The 22,381-nt window shown below is 40.2% G+C and overlaps 1 protein-coding gene across 1 annotated transcript in view; it reads left to right on the top strand.

Annotated features, from left to right (window-relative positions):
- LOC107294226 (zinc finger MYND domain-containing protein 11-like) overlaps positions 1 to 22,381 on the top strand; it is an 83,064-nt gene that overhangs the window by 15,904 nt on the left and 44,779 nt on the right. Inside the window, exons 3-6 of the mRNA XM_015823439.1 lie at positions 5,975 to 6,052; positions 10,186 to 10,278; positions 11,680 to 11,767; positions 12,429 to 12,484. Coding sequence (XP_015678925.1) covers positions 5,975 to 6,052; positions 10,186 to 10,278; positions 11,680 to 11,767; positions 12,429 to 12,484 — 315 coding nt within the window. The remainder of the gene's footprint in view (positions 1 to 5,974; positions 6,053 to 10,185; positions 10,279 to 11,679; positions 11,768 to 12,428; positions 12,485 to 22,381) is intronic.

The following is a 22,381-nucleotide window of genomic DNA, read 5'->3' as shown; positions in this document are numbered from 1 at the left end:
CAGCAGCAGTAGCAGCAACAATAATAATAATAATACAAATATTAGTGATGATCACCAAGATTAGCACTATTCTTCAGTCATATGTGGGAGAAGTGCAACAGAGGCACAGAATCAGGCAACCAACCTGGTTGGATAGAAGAAGGAATAAATAAGCATTATATTCTCTGCCAGGGTTTTTTTTTTAAAGGAGGCATATAAATATTATCTGAGATTCCCTGAAAAGAGCAACTGAAAAGCATGTGGCCCAGGGACTCCATGGAGCTGTGCCCACATGGGCATATGCTCTTCTGTAGAGGGATGGTTTTGTAATACCCCTGAAACACTGAAATGTATTTTGAAACCAACTAGCCTGCCCTATGAAAATGGTTTTTTTCAATTAAATGGAGAATATTTTTTACAAAGTGCACAAAAATGCTTCTGTAAAAGCTGAAACCATGGGGGGAGATGGGATAACCTATTTTGCTTATTTCATTTTAAAGCATGCACATAACACTGTATTTAGTACTTCTGGAGATCACAGTCAGTGCACTTTCTCATGAATCCTTCTCATGTATGACAAGATCCATATGTCACCAGCAGAATACTGATGCCAGAATCCCGTGACTATCCTGTGATGCTCTCTGTGGTTTTTGAGAAAGTGCTTCATATAAGTACATCAACGTTGTATGGAAGCAGCTATATCATTAACCTTCCCCACATCATGTGCTTCATAAGGAGTAGAAGAAACTACTTTGTAGATGATCAGACCATTGGCTAATGCTGTGTTTCTCAACCATGGCAACTTTAAGTTGTGTGGACTTCAACTCCCAGAATTCCCCTGCCAGCATGCAACACTCTTAAGTTTTTGCTTAGTTATATTTGGTGATGGAGGTGAATACTGAAAATAGGTGTTGTAAGACTCAAGTTTGAATATACTTGTAACTGTTACAAAAAATCATGCTCTTTTGTTGTTAGATTTCAGAAGCATGACTTGCAACATGCTCTGGGTTTTCAGAAATAGGTTTGGCAATACATGTGCCTCTTGAATCCCAGGGTATCTATCTCTGCTTTAAGCAGATAGTAGTAAAATGTGCTGTGATGCATAGGTATGGCACTATTAGGAACAATCCAGCAAGTTTCCTGCCCTTCTTGAGTATGTATTAGATCTCTAATCCTTCAGTCATCCCCACCCTTATATTCTTTCAATTTCCCAGACTCACACTTGTGAAGGCTTAATCTGCAGAGGTGAGAGGGTTCCTTGTAGGTAAAAATGAATTAAGGAATTTCCTCTCAATTTTAGCCAAAGGGATGGCCATGTTTGTTTTTTAACAGCCAGGGCTAGAGAATGGTTGCTCTTTCTAGTCATTTTTTCTTGACAAAATGTCTTAAGCGCTAGGTACTGTTGAGAGGAATTTCCCCTTTCGGTTCTTCCAGCCGGGATTTTCCTTGACGGTGCAACGCAGAAGAAATAGATCGTGAAGCCAGCTACCGGAAAGAGAGGTTTAATCTCGAGGATCAAAATTTAAGTGACAGTTCAGCTTGAATCCCCAGCTAGCTAGGCAGAGTGGTCCTAAAACATGGGTTTTTATACCCTTTCGTGGTTTCCAAAACTTGTCTTTTCTGATTGGTGAGTTTGAATCTATCTTTTCTGATTTGCTAGTCAGTGGCTTTTGTTGGGTAAATTTCCTTCCTAATCCTGCCTGAAAGGTGTTTAATGGCTTTATTGTTGTGTGTGATAGCCGTATTGTTGTGTGAATAGTCCTAATTGCTGCTGGCCAGCTTTCCATTTAGTGTACTGTATGTTAAGTGTTTGCCACCTAGCCTCAGGCTACTGCTGAATCAGGCTGCTGTTGAATCATGCTGGGGTGAGAGGGGGTTTTCCAGCTTTCTTCAGTACTGTCCAAAAGGATAAAGAACCTTAACAGCCTTCTAGAAAAGGCAATCAGGCCTATTCAGCATTATCACCTGTAAATAAACAAATGCCTAAAAAACTGAAGCAATCACCATAATAAGGGAACAACTTGCAGTTGCTTTCAACTGAAGAGTCTCAGTTCACAAAGATAAGAAACCTGAATCTATCTGGCATAGCCCCTGAAGTGTTCCTAAATTTACTGATTGGAGGAGGGGAGCTATGTTAGTAGGTGGTGGCAAAAAAATCAGGAGTCTGTTAGCAGCTTTTCTGATTTTTAATAACATTTGTTAGTCAAAAAACATGCTACTTTATTACTTAATTTACTAAGTCATTCTTTTGACTCAACAATTTAGGTGTATTAAATACATTAGCAGTGGGACTGAGGATCATTTTGAATGGTTTCTCATGCCTCAAAATACTGTATTCCTTGGTAAAATGTGGGGTTAATTTCAGGGATGCTTTGCATTGAATTCAATTAAAATATGGCGAGGATAGACACCATCTGCTGGTTTTGGCTACTACTACTATTACTACTACTACTACTACCGGTACTACATTTGTGTCAGAAGCACCTACCAAGGCACTTCCAGGTTGAAAAGACTAGCCGATGACATCACCATTGCCCAGGGGACACCCAAGGAGGCTCCTTTCATGTCCCCGTTGCTTTTTGCTGAAAGTCAGAATTGTAATTGGAGCAATAGTAGGGCTTTATAGCCCTGGCAGGACAAGAGCTGACTGAATGATGTCCTTTGAAAGATTGCTGGGACTATTAAACTAGGGACAGATTTTGTTGCTTGGTGTTTTAATTTCTCCTTCCAGGATGTATTTAAGGTATAACGTCAGATCAACAAAACCCATGAGTACCTTTTATTCAAGCACAGCCAGAGTTGAGGAATTCATTCAACAGTTGAATTATTTAAGTTGTGTTTGGAAAAGGGCTGCATTTTCAGACTTTAAAAATATGCATACAGTGTAAATACTGTTGCAGAATTGTTATTGGAATGTCTTCATTTTGCCACAAGCTTTATAAAGTGTTTTACCCCCCCCCCCCAAGCATATTGGTAGTACAATAAAAAGTTATGCCCCCTATTCATAGAGTCTTAATTCCAAACTTGAGTGTTTCTTTCATCATCATTCCTCTTGCATATTTGTGGGTGGTTTTGGATTGTTGTTGCTGGGGTCTACAGTATATGCTGAATTTGTCATGCTTGCTGAACACCATCCCATAATATATATAAAAAAAGCAAGTAGAACCATTAGGAAGAATTCTGGTAGGGTATCAAACAAGGAGGATAAATGGTAGTGGATTTTTTTCTAGCTATGCTTGACCCTTCCTTGATAAGAGGCAAAGGCTAAAATCAAACAAAATTAATTCATACAATTGGTTGTATCACATATTTTGTAAACCTTAATAGGTTTGATAGTGACACTGTCATTCTCAATACTAAGAGGTTTGGTTAAATTTCTTATGGTAGAACATTTACTGTAATTATAAAAGTTTTATCATTGGTAAAGTTGGAACTTACAATTCTTCTGGTTCCGTATTTTGAAGTTTGCAATCTCTGAAATGTGAGATTCAAATTTAAGAGATTAGTTGTGTACCGAAAGGTTTGAAATGTATATTGAACAATTTACTGTTTACTGTTGTGGATTGATTAATCATGATGTCCAATCTAATCCTACTTTGGTTCCAATGCCTTTTTCCATTGTTATGCTGGCTTCCATGGAACTGTTTAGGAAGAGCAGTTTTCCAGGCAGTTTGCACATAAAGAAGCACACTTTAATAGTGATTAGAAAAGCTAGACTAAAAAAGTATGGGGCAGTGTTTTTAGTTTCTGAGCCCTCTTCTGGTGTGAATTTTTTCCATTCCTTTGGTTTGATCCTGTAGAACAGGGGTCCCCAACCCCTGGTCCGTGGCCCGGTACCGGGCCGCGGCATGCCAGCAACCGGTCCGCACAAACAAGCAAAGCCCCATCTGCGGGATGCAGGCAGCACACAAAACCATGCCCCCTCTGGTCCGCAGAAAAACCTCTCTCCACGGAATCGGTCCCTGGTGCCCAAAAGGTTGGGGACCTCTGCCGTAGAAAGATGCTTTCCATGTCCTAAGTACAAGGATAATAGCAAATCTTTAAGCTTTTAAAGACAAGCATTTAGATTTCAGAATCTGGATTACCAGTAGGTTCTGAGAAGCATTGTGACTTGCTGACTGTTACTAAATAAGCCATTTTAACTGGTTTGGCATGGAAAGAAAAGCTGTGCATGCAGCTTTATCCATTCTCTCCATGGTTGTATAATCTTCAAGCCATTCTTAACTGGGTTTTTCTTGGCCAGGCAAGGGAATTTCCCTCCCCCCTTGCTGTAGGCAGGGCACTAAGGTTATGGCACCTAGTCAGCCAAGCCAGCTTTAGCCGTCTCTTTATAGTCATACAAACATACACCCAAGTGCATAAGTGCAATTTGTAGATTTGAGTTTTTTAAATAAGGATATTGGTGAACCAGTATCATGCAGAGCCTTAACCACTTCTGTTCTCCAGTAAAAAAAAAGTATACAGTGTTATTTCTTTCCTCTGCCATGTGTCTAATTTATGGGCCTAGTGAACCCTTCTCTGAAAACCATAATGGATTTGCTGCTTGGTGGTGAGACTACTTTCCTTACACCACTCCACTCCCAATTTTCCACATATCTTCTGTGGGATATAATCGAATGATCAAGTTGGGCTTGAATTCAAATCCCCACTCAGTCATGGAAACTCGTTGGATATCTAGTACTGTCACTCAACCCAACCTATCTCAAATGTTTATATATGCAATCTTGAGCTCCTGGAGAAATAAGGAATGTAAAATTCACTGTTCTTTAGCAAGATCCATTCCATTTAACTAGATGTTCATTTACCACTTAATGGCTGCTTTCCTGCTCACTCCTTCCCCAGATTACTCCTCACCCCACCCCACCCCACCCTGGACAAGCAGATATAAAATACTGTTCCAAAACTGCCAACCAGATGGGCAAGATAGTGATAATAACACCTGAGAATGATCAGTTAGGGCTAATTTGGCTGTGGAGTGTACAAATATGAACTAGAAAAAAATAGTGTTTATTTCTCGATTGCAGATTAACCTACCCATCCCATGCAGCTTTGCACAGGTGGGAGTCCTGTGGATTTGTCAATTCAGTGAACTTCTCACCTGGTAACTTCTAGGCTTTGTTGATGGTTGAGGAACAGCCAAATAATCTCCACCATTATCACTCCAGCCAGAATATTCTCTGACCAGCAGTTTCATATTGTTGTCCCACAAAACTGGTTCTGCCTGGTGTGCAATGCACAATAAACCACACACCGAGGTGGAGATTTGGAAAAGCTTTATTCTTCACAGAAGAAAGGACACAGGGGATCATTCCCAATAGGCCTGTACAAAGGCCACTCCTGCAATAATAGTTTTTATAGATACTTCTCCATAAGCCCACCTTAAGCCAATCCCTCTTAGGTCATCTTATGACCTTTCCAATGTTTGTTAATATTGCTTAGCTTGCATTTGCAATGTCTAGCAGTCATCAGCACATTTGACCCTGATTTCCAGTAACAAGTATGTTATGCCATAATTAGTACATTAGCACCCCCAGGTTCCTCTTTTCTTAAATGGTTGCCTTTGACATATCTGTAAAACTTATATATTTCAGCATAATCATCCAGTTCTAAATGTATTTTAAACACATTTGCTCCCCAGGTTTTCTGTTCACGCAGTTGCCTTGTCCCATGTCTACATTAACTGGGGATTTAGCAAGCAAATTTGTTTCCATTCCTATTTATGCAGGAACTATTAGCTAACCTCAATGCAGCACTAGCTATACCCACATAAAGGCCAAAAGAGGCCAAAGCTAAGAGAGGGTCTTAAAATACAGTGTCTTCTGCCCTTTACAGCCATTGTGCTTTGACTGTTCATCCTTCACCAGCTGCAATGCTGGGCTTCTTCCTTGGGCTTATGTGCTGTGTTTTAACAATGTTGTACTGTAAAATGTTGTCATGTTTCCCAAAAGTCAGAGTTCTAAAATAAAGCTGTTGATTCCTCCCCCTCCTCCCCCAGAGCATTAAGAAGAAGAACACCAGTAAGCAGGAGATAAGCACATACTTGCGTTTCATTGTCTCCCGAATGAAGGAACAGGTGAGTGTTGTAACGTATTATACAGTTCTGTTTAGGATTCTAAGCAGCCGGGTTTTTGTGTTCTCTTTTGCAGCTTCAAATGGCTGCAAGTAGTCCTCAACCTACGACGAGTTGCTTAGTGACCATTCAAAATTATGATGGACCAGGATACTTATGGACCCAAATTAGAAGTTCCAATGGTTGGGGTTTGAACACAGCCACATTTATGGACATTTGCAGCATCCCACAGTCATTTGACTGTGTTTTATGATGGTTTTGCCGAAAGCTGGCATTTTATGTATTTATGTATTTATATCCCCACCTTTATTATTTTTACAAATAACTCAAGCCGGCAAACATATCCAACACACCTTCCTTCTCCTACTTTCCCTACAACAACAACCCTGTCAAGTGAGTTGGGCTGAGAGGACTTCCTGTGGCGAGGCGCCGCCGAAGGAGGCTTTTTCCTTAGCCTCCAGCCCGGGTCTGCGTCAAAGCCGTCAAAACAGCGCGGATCAGCTGTTTTGCGGCTCGGAACATTCTCCCCGGGCGAAGGGGAGAAAGTGAGTTTGGTTGGGATAGGGGTTGAGTTCCCTAGTCCCCCCAGGAGCGATCCTGGGGGGGTGTAGGTGAGAATTCCCCCGGAGTCCTGACCTCTTCTCCGCAGCTCAGTGTGTCTTCGTTCCTCGGAGCGAAGCCAGACGTCGCCGCCACTGCTGTTACATTGTAGCTGCTTGTGAGTAACTTTTGAAACAGACGGAATCTGACAGGGGATCTTTATTTTAGTTAAAAAGTGACTTTAACTCGAAGACTTTATTGGGACTTTTTATTTGCTATAAGTGAAAGTGACAAGAAAATGGCCGCGGAAGCATTCCTTTTTTTTTAACAAAAGGAAAACTTTCACTTTCTTTCCGGTTGTGGATGTACTTTAAAGGATTTTAATTTTTTTTTTATTTAAAGTCAAGTTTTTTAAGCTTATACTTGTTGTGATTTTTTTTAAAAATAATAATAATAATTTGGCAGAATGGCTTCAAAACGTACTGTTCCTGCGTTGTCTAAAACAGCTATTTCTTCTCCTGTGGTGCAAACTCAACAACAAAAACCTAGATCTCCCCCACCAACACCTCCTCCCTCCATTACACTCAAAGATTTACAAGAGGCTTTAGCCAAGTCCTCATTGCAGACTCTGAAACAAACAGAAGAACTTTTNCAGAAGAACTTTTGGAAAAGAAAAATCAGGAACTTTGTGAAAATTTATCACATATTTTCCAAGGACTTGCATCTCATATTGATCGGGTAGAGGGACGAGTGGATGAATTAGTGGAGAAAATGGAGGGAACGGAGGATAGACTTGAAAAGGTAGAGGAAGGAGTGGAAACTTTTCAAAATGATATGTTAATGATGCAATATAAACAATTGGAATTTGCTTTGAGAATCAGGGGTCTTCCAGAGGACCCACAAGAGAAACTTAAAGAGGAAGTTGTGACAGCTTTAGCCCTGGTATTGAATTGCAATCCAGAGGTGATTTATGGAGAAGTAGAAAATTTTTTTAGAGTGAACTCCTGGGTTGCACGTCAAAGAAATCTACCTAGAGATGTGGTTGTTTATTTTACTACAAGAATACGTCGTAATGAAATCATACAGCTTTTTTATCAGCAGAGGTTTCAAATTGCCGCACAAGATATTATACTTTTAAAAGAAATACCTTCTAAGATCTTAAGAAGAAGAAAGAATTTTACATTCTTGACTCAGGAGTTAAAGAAGCGGCAGATACCTTTCAGATGGGAAATTCCTTTGGGTATTATATTCAACTTTGCAGGGACCAGACATAGACTAAACTCTGTTCAAAAAGCCAAAGATTTTTATACGTCGGTCCTGAAAGCTGATATGTCATCATCATCGATATCTAAAGCACAGGAAGATTTGATGGAGCAACCTGTTGTGGAATTGCCTGGGGCCATGTCATTAACAGTAGAAGATCCTCAGAAGGAGCAAAGGATGACCCGTGCTGCTTATAGGCGTAAAGAGAGACAGCAACAAAAAGAAACAGTTTCTATAACATATCCACAGCCTTCGGAGCCAGTGGGAGGGGTGAGGCCAAAGAGAGCGGCTGCCACAGACATGCAAGGAATGCTTAGCAAGCTTTGTAAGCCAAAAGATGGATAAATGCTGGAAATGAGACTTTATGATGGAAATGGAATAAATTAGTTTATATGTTTGTAAAGAGCTTTTTGTTCTTTTTTTTTTTTTTTCTCTGAAAGAGGTAAAAAATTAAGACTGGGATTTTATTTATTTTTTCCAGCTGTGAAGCAGGAGGTATTGACTTAAGACTTTATTGAACGTATAGATTGGAGAGGGAAGAAAGTGAAGGGAAAATTTAAGTGTAAAATGCAAGGAAAAATTATGTAAAGTTTAAATGTTGAAGGTGGATAGATTATATTAGATGTATGGAGTGATTAAATGTTACATAGTTTTTGAGTATATATTGGTTTTTAATTAATTTTAATTAATTCAATTGCTTTATTAGAGTTGAAGTAGGTATATACTGATAGTATTATATTTGCTTAGTTAAATTGTAATTTAGATTTGGAATGATCTGTTTTAGTCCTGTATTTGGTTCCGGGAAGTCCAGGGGGGGGAAGGGGTTTAGGGGTATTAAAATAAAATTGATGTATACATATATTAATAATAATTGTATTGATAAGAGGAAATGCTCGGTTGGTACCCCGAATTGCACACGAGGAGGTGGTCAGGAAGAGGGGGGATGTAGAAATGGGAAGGAGGAAGGAGGAGAGGTTGTGGGCTAGAGGTAGGAAGGAAAGGCAAGTGGATGAGGGCGGAGGCAGTTCGGGGACTGCCGAGCGTTTCCGATAATGTATTGAGTTGGATTGTTTTTTTGTGTGTGTGTTTGTGTTATAAATGCATCATATTACTTATTGTTTAATTATAAAAATTAATAAAATTTTATTTTAAAAAAAAAAGTGAGTTGGGCTGAGAGACAGTGACTGGCCCAAGGTCACCCAGCTGGCTTTACCTCCTATACCGTGCCTATAGCAACCAAGAAAGAAAATAGGAATTACTTTCTACCTCCAGGTTCCCCTTTCAGTATTTTTGTTTTTCCTCTTCTCCCCCTTCTTCATTTGAATAGATACAGCTTGCTGTCCAGGTAACAGGGGAATGGGGAAAAATATAACATGAAAAATACATGTTGGGAGTGCTCTCCCTTACCTGTGAACATGAGCTGAAACCTCCTAGTTGTAGTTGTGTTTAGGATAGGCTCTGAGTATACTGTATGTGCCTAATTCTGTTCAGCAGGTGCTTACATTTGGGACAATCGTGAGCAACTTTCAGCCGTGCAGAAGATAATATTGTTGCTAACAGCTGGGGACAGATTAGGTGCCATCCCTGTCAAATGGTCACAACTTAACTTACATGGTCTTGTGCAAGAGATTTGGTCATGTGAACCTGGATCTTTATGTCTTCTCAGTTTCAGCATCTCCCATCCTTTCTGATCCTGCCAGAATCACGCGGAAACATATATTGACATTTTTTTTAGAACCTGAACTTAAAAAAAAATCTGTTTCACATATTTTCTCTCCTCCCCGCCCCCCACCCTTGCCATGTGTCCTTAGGTTTTAATGTTTGATTTTAATTATCTGTTTTAATTGTATATGTATAAACATATGACTGTAAGCCACCCAGAGGTACCATATGGTAAGATGGGAGGCCAATAAATTTTATAAATAAATAAACAAACAAACTTAAAAAGTCAGTATTTTCAGCTATCAGAACTTTTGCTTGGAAATTTTGGGGAGAAAAAAATAACATTTTAACAATTGAATGCTGATTCAATCCATCAAACTTTACATGATACTGTAATTGTTTGAAAACTTACAGAGCACTTTTGGGAGGAGGCATAGTTTCTATAATATTAATGCATAGAAAAATGTGTATGGGTTTTGTCTTTTGATTATGCCTTTCAAACATTAAGAAGACTAAGCACCCTACATGTCATCAGAATAACTTTAATTTTTATTTGTAAATCGGTGTGTAATCTGAATGCTTATGAATTATTTTAAAGGCTATGTTAAAACTACTTTTCTCTCTTGTCAGAATGGCAGGTTTCTAAACCAGTATTTTCTGGTGATTTTTAGGCTATTGATCTAAACAAAAAAGGCAAAGACAACAAACATCCAATGTATCGTCGGCTAGTACACACAGCCATTGATGTTTCAACCATACAGGAGGTATGTTCCTATATAGTTCTGGGCTACATACAAGAGAGGAATATTGCCAGTTTTCAGACTAATCCCACTTTTGGAGGCTCAGTGTGCACATCTGGAAACTGTCAGAGGAAAAATCCATTAAAGGCAAGAGACAGCACACCAAAAACATCTCACTTTGAAATTCAGAGGTTTTATTGAAATTTAGAACACACAGACAATACTTACATTACTCATTGCAATGAGGACCAAGATGTACCAGCAGTCAAAGAGTGTTGGCTTGTGACAAAATGGTCCCAAGTCTTTCTCAATGCCATCCTTTTATACCTTAAAACCACAAACACATGACTTCTGAGATTTTAACAGTAACTGAATCAGATACAAAACTCATCTTTCCATAACACGTGTCATTGTTCCACTGCAAAATCAGTTCCTCAATTCCCACAATTTCACTTCCTCAATTCCCAGGCATTCAAGTTTCGTGTCCTAAATGAAATAAGCAAGCTTGCAAATTCATATTGAGTAAGATACAGCTACAGTGCAAATTACAAATATTTCCTTTGAATTATGAAATATGCCATAGCATAGACTTTGGCTCAGTGCTTTTTATAACAGGCATAAGGCCTAACTTGAATCAACAAGCCCTCCAGCATTTACACTCAATAAACCAGTGTTAAACCAAATATAGGGAAACATTAACATACAATTTTTCCTCTCACAAAACCCTGTACCATTTAGTTCTAGCTAGAAGCAGTTTGTATGAGTTAATTGGGTGAAGATCTAACTTAGAAGGGCTAATGCAGTGGTTCTCAACCTGTGCGTCGGGACCCCATTTGGGGTCGATCGACCATTTCATGGGGGTCGCCAAGCAAGGCTGTCCGCCATTTTTTTGTCCGCCATTTTTTTTGTCCACCTTTTTTTCCCCCCTTTTCCGGCGGGTGCCTTACCTCCCTTGGGCTGGGCCAGCTGGTGGTCGGCCTGCTCCATCTCTGCCGCTTGCCAGCTACGCCTCGGCCGGTGCAGGGGGTGGAACCACGCATGCGCGGCGCTCCCGGGCAGGGAAAGTCCTCGACTTACGACCGGTTGGGTAGTCCTTGACTTACGACCGGTTTAGTCCTCAACTTACGACCGGTTTAGTCCTCGACTTACGACCGGTTTAGTCCTCGACTTACGACCGGTTGGGGTCGCGGCATTAAAAAGGTTGAGAACCACTGGGCTAATGGGTCGTCTTTATGTGGAAGTGCTTCGGATGGAAGATGGGACCAGATGCAAATTTAAGCTGCTCATTGCACAATTTCACAGCTGTGAGCTCTCATAAATTATATTGTAGAAATTGTATTATAAACATACTTGTATATATGTACTTAGGCTGATTGGTAGACAACTCTAATGGATGTTCTTATAATTCTGTTTCAATCTCTATAGAAAGTAAATGAAGGAAAATACAGAAGTTATGAGGAATTCAAAGCAGATGCTCAGCTGCTTCTACACAACACTGTGATTTTTTATGGAGGTATGAAGGGATTGCTTGGACTTAAAAATAAGATCTTTAAGCAAATGACATCTTATTTGAGGGTAGAGATGGTTATAGAAAATATAGAGCAATTGAAAACCTGCCATTATGTTCAGTTTACTTCTCTTTACTTTAGAGACGTGAAATACCTAATCAGACCCTAAAAAGATTTGCAAAAAAAAAAGCTTGGCATGTACAGTCTCTGAGCTATTCTAGTTCATTAAAGGCTTACAGTAAATCAGGCTGAAGGGACTGAAGAAACCCAGGTTGTATAAGTTGATGAGGCCAGTTCCTCCAGAATTCAATTGCCAGTTGTTTTTCACTATATGCTTGTGTGTGTGCGTACGTGCGTGCGTGTGCATGCGTGTGTGTGCATGTGCAAATCCTTATCAAGCCCATATGATTTCAGTGAACATCAGCCGAGAGTGCCAGGCTATTGGTATTTGGTTTTGCTTGAAGAGTTCCAAGTTTAGGTAGTTACCACCCAACAAATCATACAGCTCAATGCAGAAGAATGCACTATATAAACATAACTATCCGATCCTCTCTTGAATCTCTTGATGCTTTTTGAACTTTGGAATTCCAGTGACTTCTCTTGTATATACTGGTGTGCAAATCATTTACAAAGACTTAGGGGCTTGTGGGTGTATTCTTTTTACAGTGAACAGTGAACAAGCTGATATAGCCAGGATGCTTTACAAAGATACCTGCCATGAGGTAAGTAATATCCATTCATGTTAATGGCTTCTCCACAATTGTCTATCAGTTTCCATATATCTGTGGTTGCACTTGTTTTGAAAGTTGTTCTGGAAATCATGAAAAACTCAGGCAACTCATGCTTCATTTTTGGCAGCTCAAAGTAAGATGCTCTTCAGAAATTTTAACTGTCCATGTAATTCCAAATCCTTATGAGTCAACAGAGGTAGGTTTTAAAAGCCAAGTAGTTGTTTTTAGCTACATTTTTATTCCATTTGTGAACATACATGAGAATAAGAGAAGAAAATTAGGAAGATTTTGTATGATTTCTGTGTCGGTACCCCCTTTTAGAACAGGTTTTTCTTTCAAAACCAAATCCATATTTTAATTTAAATGAAAACCTAAAGCACCTAAACAATGATAGTGGATTAAAAATCCAGAGATATTAAAAAATAAAAGGTGCCAGAATAATTTAAATGCACCATTGTTTGTGTACTTCTGTTTGATTGTATTGAACTTTTTTTTCATTCTTAGAATAAAGGTTCTCAACAACTTTTTGTTCAGTTTGTACTACTAATATGTTTCCTAAAAGATTAGAGGTCAAAATGAAAATCTTACCTCAGCATCTTACCTTCAAAGAATAGTTGATACATTATGTATGAGTGATAGCGCAGAAAATTATTCAGTTTTTGGAAAATAGATTTATTCTTGACTTGGCACCCTAAATTATGGATATGTAATCACTTTCCTTTGATTAACTTGTTCTAGATCGACAGAGTGGAAAGCCAATGGTTACTACTTTGCTTTAAAAATTGGCTAAATTAATTTTTGTATGTAATATAATAAGGAAGGCTCTAGTTTTACTTAATTTTTCCTTCTCTTTTACCCTAGTAGCTAGGAGATGACTATTCTGGCTCGCTCACGCACTAATGCATTACAAAACCTCAGTAGACCCCACTAAACTATTCTGGCACATTCTCATTCACAAGCATTACAAATCCTCAGTCAAGTAGAGCCCCAAAGGGCAAAAGTAAATTTTACCTTAACTTTATTATTTTCTTAGAATAAAATGGATAACAAAACTCTTTGCAAATTACGTATTGTTGCAAAACAGCGAGGATTGACGGGCTACTATAAACTCAGAAAGGCAGAGCTGATGGCTCTACTTAGCAGCTGTGATACACCTATATTTAAAAAATATCCGCTTCCTGCCCTGTGGCAGATAATGAAAGACAACAATATCATAGGCATAACATTTATGAACAAACGAGAGATTTTGAAACTTCTCGATGAAAGAGGGCTTGTTCCTGCTGAGGGTCTCACAAAGCCGCAAAAGCCACAAAAGATGGTGAAAGAGATCGATCCAAAGTACGAATATCTTAAATCAATTCGTAATAACCCGAGGATGGTGTTAGTTAAAGACATAGAAAGCGGGGTTGTGACAGAGTATCCCTCGATTTATAAGGCTAGTCACATGCTAAGATGCTCATGGAGGACTATAATGTACCTCGCCCAAAACTGTATAAAGACAAGTATGAAATAATGCTCACTCCATACAATCGAAATCCCTACATAGCAAATTTGCATTAAAATCTTTTATTCTTCTATTATAAAAACATGTCTGAGTTTGATAAGAAAGAGGTTCCTAAAGCAAATACTAATAATGACAAACATGAAACCTTTACCAGGTCTACTCGAAGACAATTTTACATTAAGTATTTTAAGTAAGTACAAAGACTTGAAGCTGCATGAGAGTCTTTGGAATGGAGATCACAGAGGAAGAAGAGGCATGGTTAGATATGCATGAAGATTATTATAATGAGATGACTTCACCCTTTTAAAATGCATTGATGTTTTGTTAGGTTAAGGCCTAACAAAACCACTACAAATTATAAAATGCAATTCTATCCATTCTTTATGGAATGTAGCCTTCGAGAAACCGATATCACAAGGCGGTGGCAACTACATAATTTAGCATTTGGGATTGGAGGGTTGATGTTTTGGCAAGATAACCCACCCGCGTATTACCCCTTTAACCAAACACGAGTTTTGCATTCCTAATAAATACATTGCTGAAGATCAAGCTAAACTCATTGACCTTCTTTGGGACCCTAACTCAGAGTACAAAAAAATCGAGCAAGCAATCTTTACAGCTTCGTCTTCTGCAGTTCTGGCTCGTAGAAGCTGCTGACAATTTCTTCGCCGTTAGCGTAAATTATTTTATAGGTAGGCGGATCCGTATATTGCACTTTGGATACAGTAAACAATTCCCTGCACCATCGCATCATATATCCTTTCTCAAATCGGCTCTTAAACTTGGAAATTCTAACATGATCCCCGACTTTAAAGTTGGGGTTTATTTCAACAGCGGGGCTCTGACTGTACAAATTATTCCATACTTTCCGCTCGTTTTCCTTGAGGAAACCAGCATCATCTTTATAGAGGAATGTTTACGGTTATTGTACAGGTCGACCATTTGATCCAACACATCGATATATTTGTTGGTGCTATTAGCAGTAAAGTACTTGAACATAATTTCTTTCATTGTTCTATTCCACCTCTCTACCACACAACTCTTTCCCTAGTTTTTGGTTGTGTAAATCTCAAATCCCAATGACTCGACCTCCTTGTTATGAAATTCTCTTCCTTTATCTGCCCATAATTGTTTGGGTCTACGACCGCTTCTTTTAACAATATGCTCGAATGCCTTACTAACGCTTTCAGCGGTTTTATTTTTCAGCGGAACGATCCAACTGTATTTTGAAAACACATCAATGACCGTCAACAAGTATTTAATGTTCTTGTTATCTTTAGCAAATGCACGCATATTGATCAAGTCGGCGGCCCAAGTATCATTGATCCCTCTTACTTCGATGCGTTTTTTAGCGAAACGACGGATAACCGGTTTATGTAGTTCTTCGGTTAGTTAGTTCGTCCACCTCAGGCTTTTTTTTAAACCCAAACCAAATTTCTGTTTTGTGTTTATAATCGGTTTGATAGTCGCGCACTCTGCTCTTTCCTGCAATCTTCTGGAAAAGATTGCTCGCAACACCGAACTGAAATCTTTGTTCTTCATACTGTTGAGTGAAAAAAGCACTAAAATTAGAACCGACTTTAGTCCGGTTATCCAGTTAAAAGAAAACAAAAAGTACAAAATGGCTCTAGTGAATCTCGAAATTTATTCGTTCCCAAACATCGACGCGAGCAACAACTTTAAGTACTCGCTGAATGACACTACAATGTGGCTCGACATAAACGTGCCAGAAGGCTCGTATGAAATCGATGACATAAACGGTTACATACAATCATGAAAGAGAATGGGCACAATAACTATTGTAGATGAGAATTACGTATCTGTAGAGCCAAACAGCAACACGCTCAAGTCCGTACTCGATATAGCACCTCAATACAAAGTTGACTTTACACTGGCAAATTCTATCAGAACCGTCTTAGGCTTCAACTCGCGAATGTACGCAGAAGGTTACCATGAGTCGGAGAACATTGTTAACATACTGAATATAAGCAGCTTGAGAGTAACCAACGATATAATCAGATCATCGTACGTTAACGGCTCAACAGGAAATATTATATATAGCTTCTTCTTGAGTGTAGGACCCGGGTTTAAGATCATCGAGGAACCGGCTAACTTGATATACCTCCTGATCATCATGAGCACGATTTGGGTGATGGAAACAAAGCTTGTCGATCAAGATGGGAAACTCATCAACCTACGCGGCGAAGAACTAACCATAAGGTTTCATATAAGAGAAGTTTAATATTATTCCTACACATGTAAAATGAGTCAATATGTAAATGTGAAAGTAAACATTAGCGAAGGACAAAAGGGCAAGATCAAAAGCGCTATTCAATCAGGATCGGCTGTATCTATTCTCCTATCACATTCAGATTTGTTAGGAGAGCACGTGCCAGCATTAACTCAAGCTCAAGTTAACAAAATGGCTAAGGCATACCAAAGCGGCACAGGAATGACGATTAAAATGTCTAAAACACAACTAGAGCACAACGCAAAAGTTAAGGGAGGTTTTATTGGAGTTATTTTGCCTATGCTAGCTACCGCAGGCAAGTTCCTTCTATCGAGCATATTACCATCGCTCGCTACCAGGGCATTAATGGGCATAGGAACTGCCAACGGCAATAAACTCATCAACGGATCTACAATTTACATCAAAAAGGGAGGTTCCGTATGTAAGATGGTTCTGCACGGTTCTGGACTGTATCTTCGACCTTACCAAAAAGGATCAGGAATAACAATTGACGGACTCTTCCTCAAATCTGGAAGCAGCGGTTTTGTTTCAGTTACCACGTCAGGATTGATCACCGGCGACTCACAAATTTCAAGACCTATTTTGAACATGCCACTGATAGGACCATTGCTTTCAATAATAATGTAATATCAATAAAATGACGAGACGATATGGGATGCTGATACACAAGTTTATTCACAAATATAAATGCCCACTGCCAGCCCCAGTCAAATGGCGACTGCATGAAGGACTCAGACATCCGCTGAGTCTATTAAACGGAAGATGAGAGATTTTTAGGCAGCAACCGTTGTCGATTCAACCCAGATCAGTAGTTACTCTATTGCTAGGATTTGTTATCATATTACTGCGAGGCGTTTGCTCAGTTTCACTCAAGCAAGCCATAAAAGAGATGTGCTGCAGTTTACAAGATGGGTTTGTCACCAAGTCCATAGAAAACATAATTATAATGATTCAGAACAACTCAGACGTCATAGTAAATATTGCCGTGGGCGATTCTTTATGTTATGTTTTTCACCAGTAAATAAAAAGCATGGATGGAACGGCTCACACGTACAGACTTCAAAAGGTTAATGAAACCAAAAAGAAATTCTACCGGAGTGAGAAAAGTACACAGCATTGTCGAAAAAGTATCACAGAGCGGTTGTTATCGACGAACTAGACGATGCTCTTGTTGCAACTTCGATGGGTCTGGGCATCGTAGGAATTGGATTTTTAAGCACAACAGTTGGTACAGCAGCGGTAATTGCGATGGAGGGAGTCACTTTAGGAATAGGTTTGTTGGCAATTATAGGAAGTCAGGTCAACAAAAAGCTATCGCTAAAGGCGGAAAAGCATGAAAAGATCAAAACGCTTGCAGATGCAAAGCTAAACACGATAAGCGACCACATTTCCAAAGCGCTAAAGGATGACCTAATTTCAGATGAGGAATACTCTCTCATCCTGAGCAAGCTAGAAAAGCTTAACCAAATGAAGAAATCAGGACTAAAATCAAGACTGGTATCAATGAGGAGACAAAGCAATCGGTCATCGCCCGAGGTCATGAAGATGTCATCACATCATTTCAAAACATGTTTGACTGCAAACATGAAATGTTGGATGTTAAAAATCACGTTAACATTGACGTAAGATGTTAAAAATCATGTTAATGTTGGACGTTGGACGTTGAAACATTATGCTGTTTATTAAAAAATGTTCTTAAATATATCAGATCCTGTAAAGAGAGACTTTATCATGGAGGAGTTTCTAAAGACAAAGAGGAACATTCAACAAAAAAATTTATCTGAAAGATTAGGCAATATTGAGTTACAGAGAGAGCTAGCGAAGCTTTACAAACCGATAACCAAGTCGCAATCGGCTCAAACAGCGACGTTAATGAATGCTTTAATGCTGCTGGCAGTAACATTTCCTAATTATCCTAGCATACAAGCAGAAACAGATGAAGGTCTACCCATAGAAAAAAGCCAATTAATAATAGGACCAATGGCCGAGCATTACCTGAGATCGATGGTGAGCAAAACGTCAACAGATAAACCATTCGGGTTGTACGACAGAAGCGGAAAGTTCTATATCGGCGACGCCGAAGTTGTAATTTCAGGGGATGATATCATCGTTGGAAATGATAAATATAATGGGTCAGCGGGGTTATGGGAATTAATAACATCAAAGAGTCCAGATAGAGGACTATACACTTTAGAAGACTTTGAAAACTACAAGGACAGTTTACTTAAACTAATGCCATCGTCAATCCATCAACTGGAAAGGTTAAGTCTAGTTCAAGTGAAAAATACATGCAAATTATTAAACCGATATACTATGAGTATGTAAAGCCGCATAGAAAAGTGACCGGAGAAGGAATCACACTGATGCCTTTGGATCCAAACTCGCTAGTCAAAATGCTTAGTTTAAGAATGGTGATTTATAAGGCAGGCAACACAGGAGTAAGGAACGAGATTGTAGACATATCGGACAAACTGTTGAGACAAAATATATTAAACAAGGAGTCGTATAAAAAATTAATATCAGTTCTTTTAAAAAATGCTGATTGTCAGAAATAAAAAGAAAGGTGCTTGCCTCATTGACTTCTTCAAACAATTAGCTACATCGAGTGCTGCAAAAACAGTAGCTTCAAAGCTAACAAGCATAGCTCAGACAGATTTAGGCAAGAAAGCTATTGTGGCAACAAAGCAGATCGGTTTACACGCTATAGATGTTGGAATAGCTAAAACAAAAAGATTAATCGATAGAGCGGCACGTTCACAAAAATCAAAAGGTACACTAGAATCATTAATCAAGATGGATGCTAATGAAGCAATAAATATAAATAATCTGATAGCGGGTTCATGTGTTAATGCATGAGCTAATGCTAGTGCTATTCAAGACTTGGTGAAACGACTAGCATAAATAAAAAAATCTTTGCAAAATAAAATGTCTAGTCCTAGTGATTTTCTCAGATTTACAGACCCTGTTGTAATCGATGAAGCCATAGAAAAATACAAGTTTCACGGTTATGGGCCTGTCGCTGGCTCAAATTTAAACGCCATTGGTGAGATTCATATCACCATTGAAACACAAGATCTGTTTACTCATCCTGCAGAAACCTATCTGCTGTTTGAGGGATGTTTGACCAAAAATGATAATCAAGCATATATGAACACTGATGCTGTAGCTTTGGCAAACAACGGTTTAAAGCACCTGTTCTCACAGATTTCATACTATTTTTATTTATTTACATAAACTTATATGCCGCCCTTCTCCCTATAGTTTGACTACTTGTCAAACCAAGAAATTGAGACCGTGTTTCATCCTGGGCAGGCCACGACGATGCTCGGAATGCTAAAGTACCCCGACTACTTTGCCAAGACTAAGGGACTAAACCAGCTTTGGACAAAAGACACCAGTGCAGCAGCCTCAATTGCAAACAACACGGGATTTGCTGTTCATCAAGCGTACTTGATCAAAAAGCCAAACAACAAAGGAACATTTTCATTTGTCATTCCTCTGAAACACATTTTTGGGTTCTGCGATGACTACGACAAGATCGTCTATGGATTCAAGCACACGCTGACACTAGTTAGAAAGCCCAACGACAATGTGATCTTTTGAGCACAGGGCGTTACCGCCAGAAAGGTGGACCTTCGTAAAATTTCGTGGTTTGTGCCACATGTTGTTTCATCAGATTTAGAGCGAATGCAGTTGTACAAAATGATCGAATCAAAGATGACGATACTGGTGGGTTTTCGAGCCAGACGCTGCAATACTATAACAGTACTGCAATCAACCAACTTCACTTGGAGGTTGGGCGTCAGGACCTCGTCGAGAAAGCCTAGGTACATACTAGTCGCGTTCCAGACTGATCGCACCGGTAGTCAAGAAGCAAACCCGTCGATCTTTGATCATTGCGATCTCAAGAACATGTACATTATGCTGAATGAAAAACAATATCCCGCTGTCGAATACAACTTATCTTTCCCCAATCAACAATTTTCAAGAGCTTACTGGGATGCGGCATCCTTTAGTGCAGTGGTTCTCAACCTTCCTAATGCCGCGACCCTTTAATACAGTTCCTCATGTTGTGGTGACCCCCAACCATAAAATTATTTTTGTTGCTACTTCATAACTGTAATTTTGCTACTGTTATGAATCGTAATGTAAATATCTGATATGCAGGATGTATTTTCACTGTTACAAATGGAAAAAAGTGATAAAGTACAGGTAGTCCTTGACTTACAACAGTTTGCTTAGTGACTGTTCAAAGTTACAAGGGCACTGAAAAAAGTGACTTATGACAATTTTTCACACTTATGACCATTGCAGCATCCCCAGGGTCATGTGATTTACATTTCGATGCTTGGCAACTGATTCATATTTATTATGGTTACATTGTTCCAGGGTCATGTGATCGCCTTTTGCAACTTTCTGACAAGCAACGTTAATGGGGGAAACCAGATTCACCTAACAACCATGTTACTAATTTAATCTCTCTCTCCCTCTCTCTCTCTGTCTCCCTCTTTCTTTCTCTCTCACTCTCTCCCCATTTCTCTCTCCCTCTCCCTCTTTCTTTCTCTCTCCCTCTCTTTCTCTTTTTCTCTCCCTCTATCTCTCTCCCTCCCTCTCTCCCTCTATTTCTCTCCCTCCCTCTCTCCTTCTTTCTCCCTTTCTCTCCTTTTCTTTCTCTCCCTCTCTCCTTCTTTCTCTCTCCCTTTCTCCCTCTTTCTCTTTCTCTCTCTCCGTCACTCTCTCTTTCTCTCTCTCCCTCTTTCTCTTTCTCTCTCTCCCTCTCTCTATTTCTCTTTCCCTCTTTCTCTCCCTCTCTTTATTTCTCTCTCCCTCTCCTTAAAATTCTTAAAAGTTATGCTTGGGTGGAAGACTTTTTCTTTTACAGATGGGGTGGGTTGGCAGACAAGTACTCAAAAAAAAAGGGGAAAAAAAGTGCGAATAGGCATCCAGTAGCTAGCTGGAAGTTTGAACAACTTCTTTCTCTTGCCACCGGCTTCTAGGAGGAGCAAAATACATCCAGCACTGCAACCAGGCGCCCTGGACTGGCCATTCCAGGGCTTCCTGCACGGGCTGACTTAGTTGTCTGCAACCTCCTGTTGTCGCTTGAGGGGTGGGGAAGGGACACGGGTGGGAGAGATTCCTTCTTTCTCATCCGAGGAGGGAAGTTATGTTGGACCGTCGACTCTGTGTTGAGCCCCGTGGGCCCGACATTCGGCACCTCCCCATCACCCTCCAAAAAACCCCCATCTTGCTCCGGAGGGTCTCCAGCTGGGGAGAGGGACAATCGGACGGGGGGGTGTCCTTGAAGACTGGAGGGGGTCGAAGCCTCACCCACTCCGACTTTTATTCCCTCTCCGAGATCTGCTTCTCCAAGCGCCCGATCCAGCTTGCGGTCGGGATCCCGGAGGGTCGCTCCCCTCCCGCCGGCGGATACCCCACAGGGTTTACTCACGAGTAAGGGTGAGAGTCAGTCCTGGCTCAGCCCTTTATCCGCTAAGGCTGCGCGTTGATTAACGGGTTCCCCGGGTTTGTTTGGTGTTTTTTTTCCCCAACCCTTCTCCCTCGCCTTCTCTTGCGCCACCAAAGACCCTTTTTAGGATGGGGAAAGTTAGATATCTAGAAAGCGAACTTCTTCAGGAGGGAGTCATTTAAGGGTGGCGGCGGCGAGAAGGAGCCTCTGGGATGCTTACTCGCAAGTAAACCCGACGGCTTCCTTCTCCCCCCTCCCCCCTCCTTCCCCAAAGTGGATTACGCATTTGGCGAGGGAGCCCGTTTTGCAGCGCGCGCACGGCTCCCCTTCCCCTCCCCGCGAGCTAAGAGGAGCCAAATTATTTGAGGAAGGGAGGGTGGGGTGGGGGGGCAAAATTTCAATGCATCCCCTCCTTCCCTCTCCCCCCCCCAGAAAACGACCTCCTCTGCCTGCGAGGAGGCTGCGAGAGGAGAACAAGAAGGGGTTGGCTGGGTGGGATGCTTAATGCTTTTTCATGGAAGTTTCCCAAAACAGAAGGATACGACTTTACAGCTGTCCCAGATTCCAGCTATTTCATTCTCTCCTTCCAACATTTTCACCTTCCACTGAGCGTACTTGATTCTCAGCTAAATGTTTTCTGACAAGTCCCTCTCTCAATGCATTTCC

The sequence above is a fragment of the Protobothrops mucrosquamatus genome, unplaced genomic scaffold (assembly GCF_001527695.2).
Source record: "Protobothrops mucrosquamatus isolate PMUCROS unplaced genomic scaffold, P.Mucros_1.0 scaffold1873, whole genome shotgun sequence".
Lineage (NCBI taxonomy): Eukaryota > Metazoa > Chordata > Lepidosauria > Squamata > Viperidae > Protobothrops > Protobothrops mucrosquamatus.
This window is presented reverse-complemented; position numbering and strand designations above follow the sequence as displayed.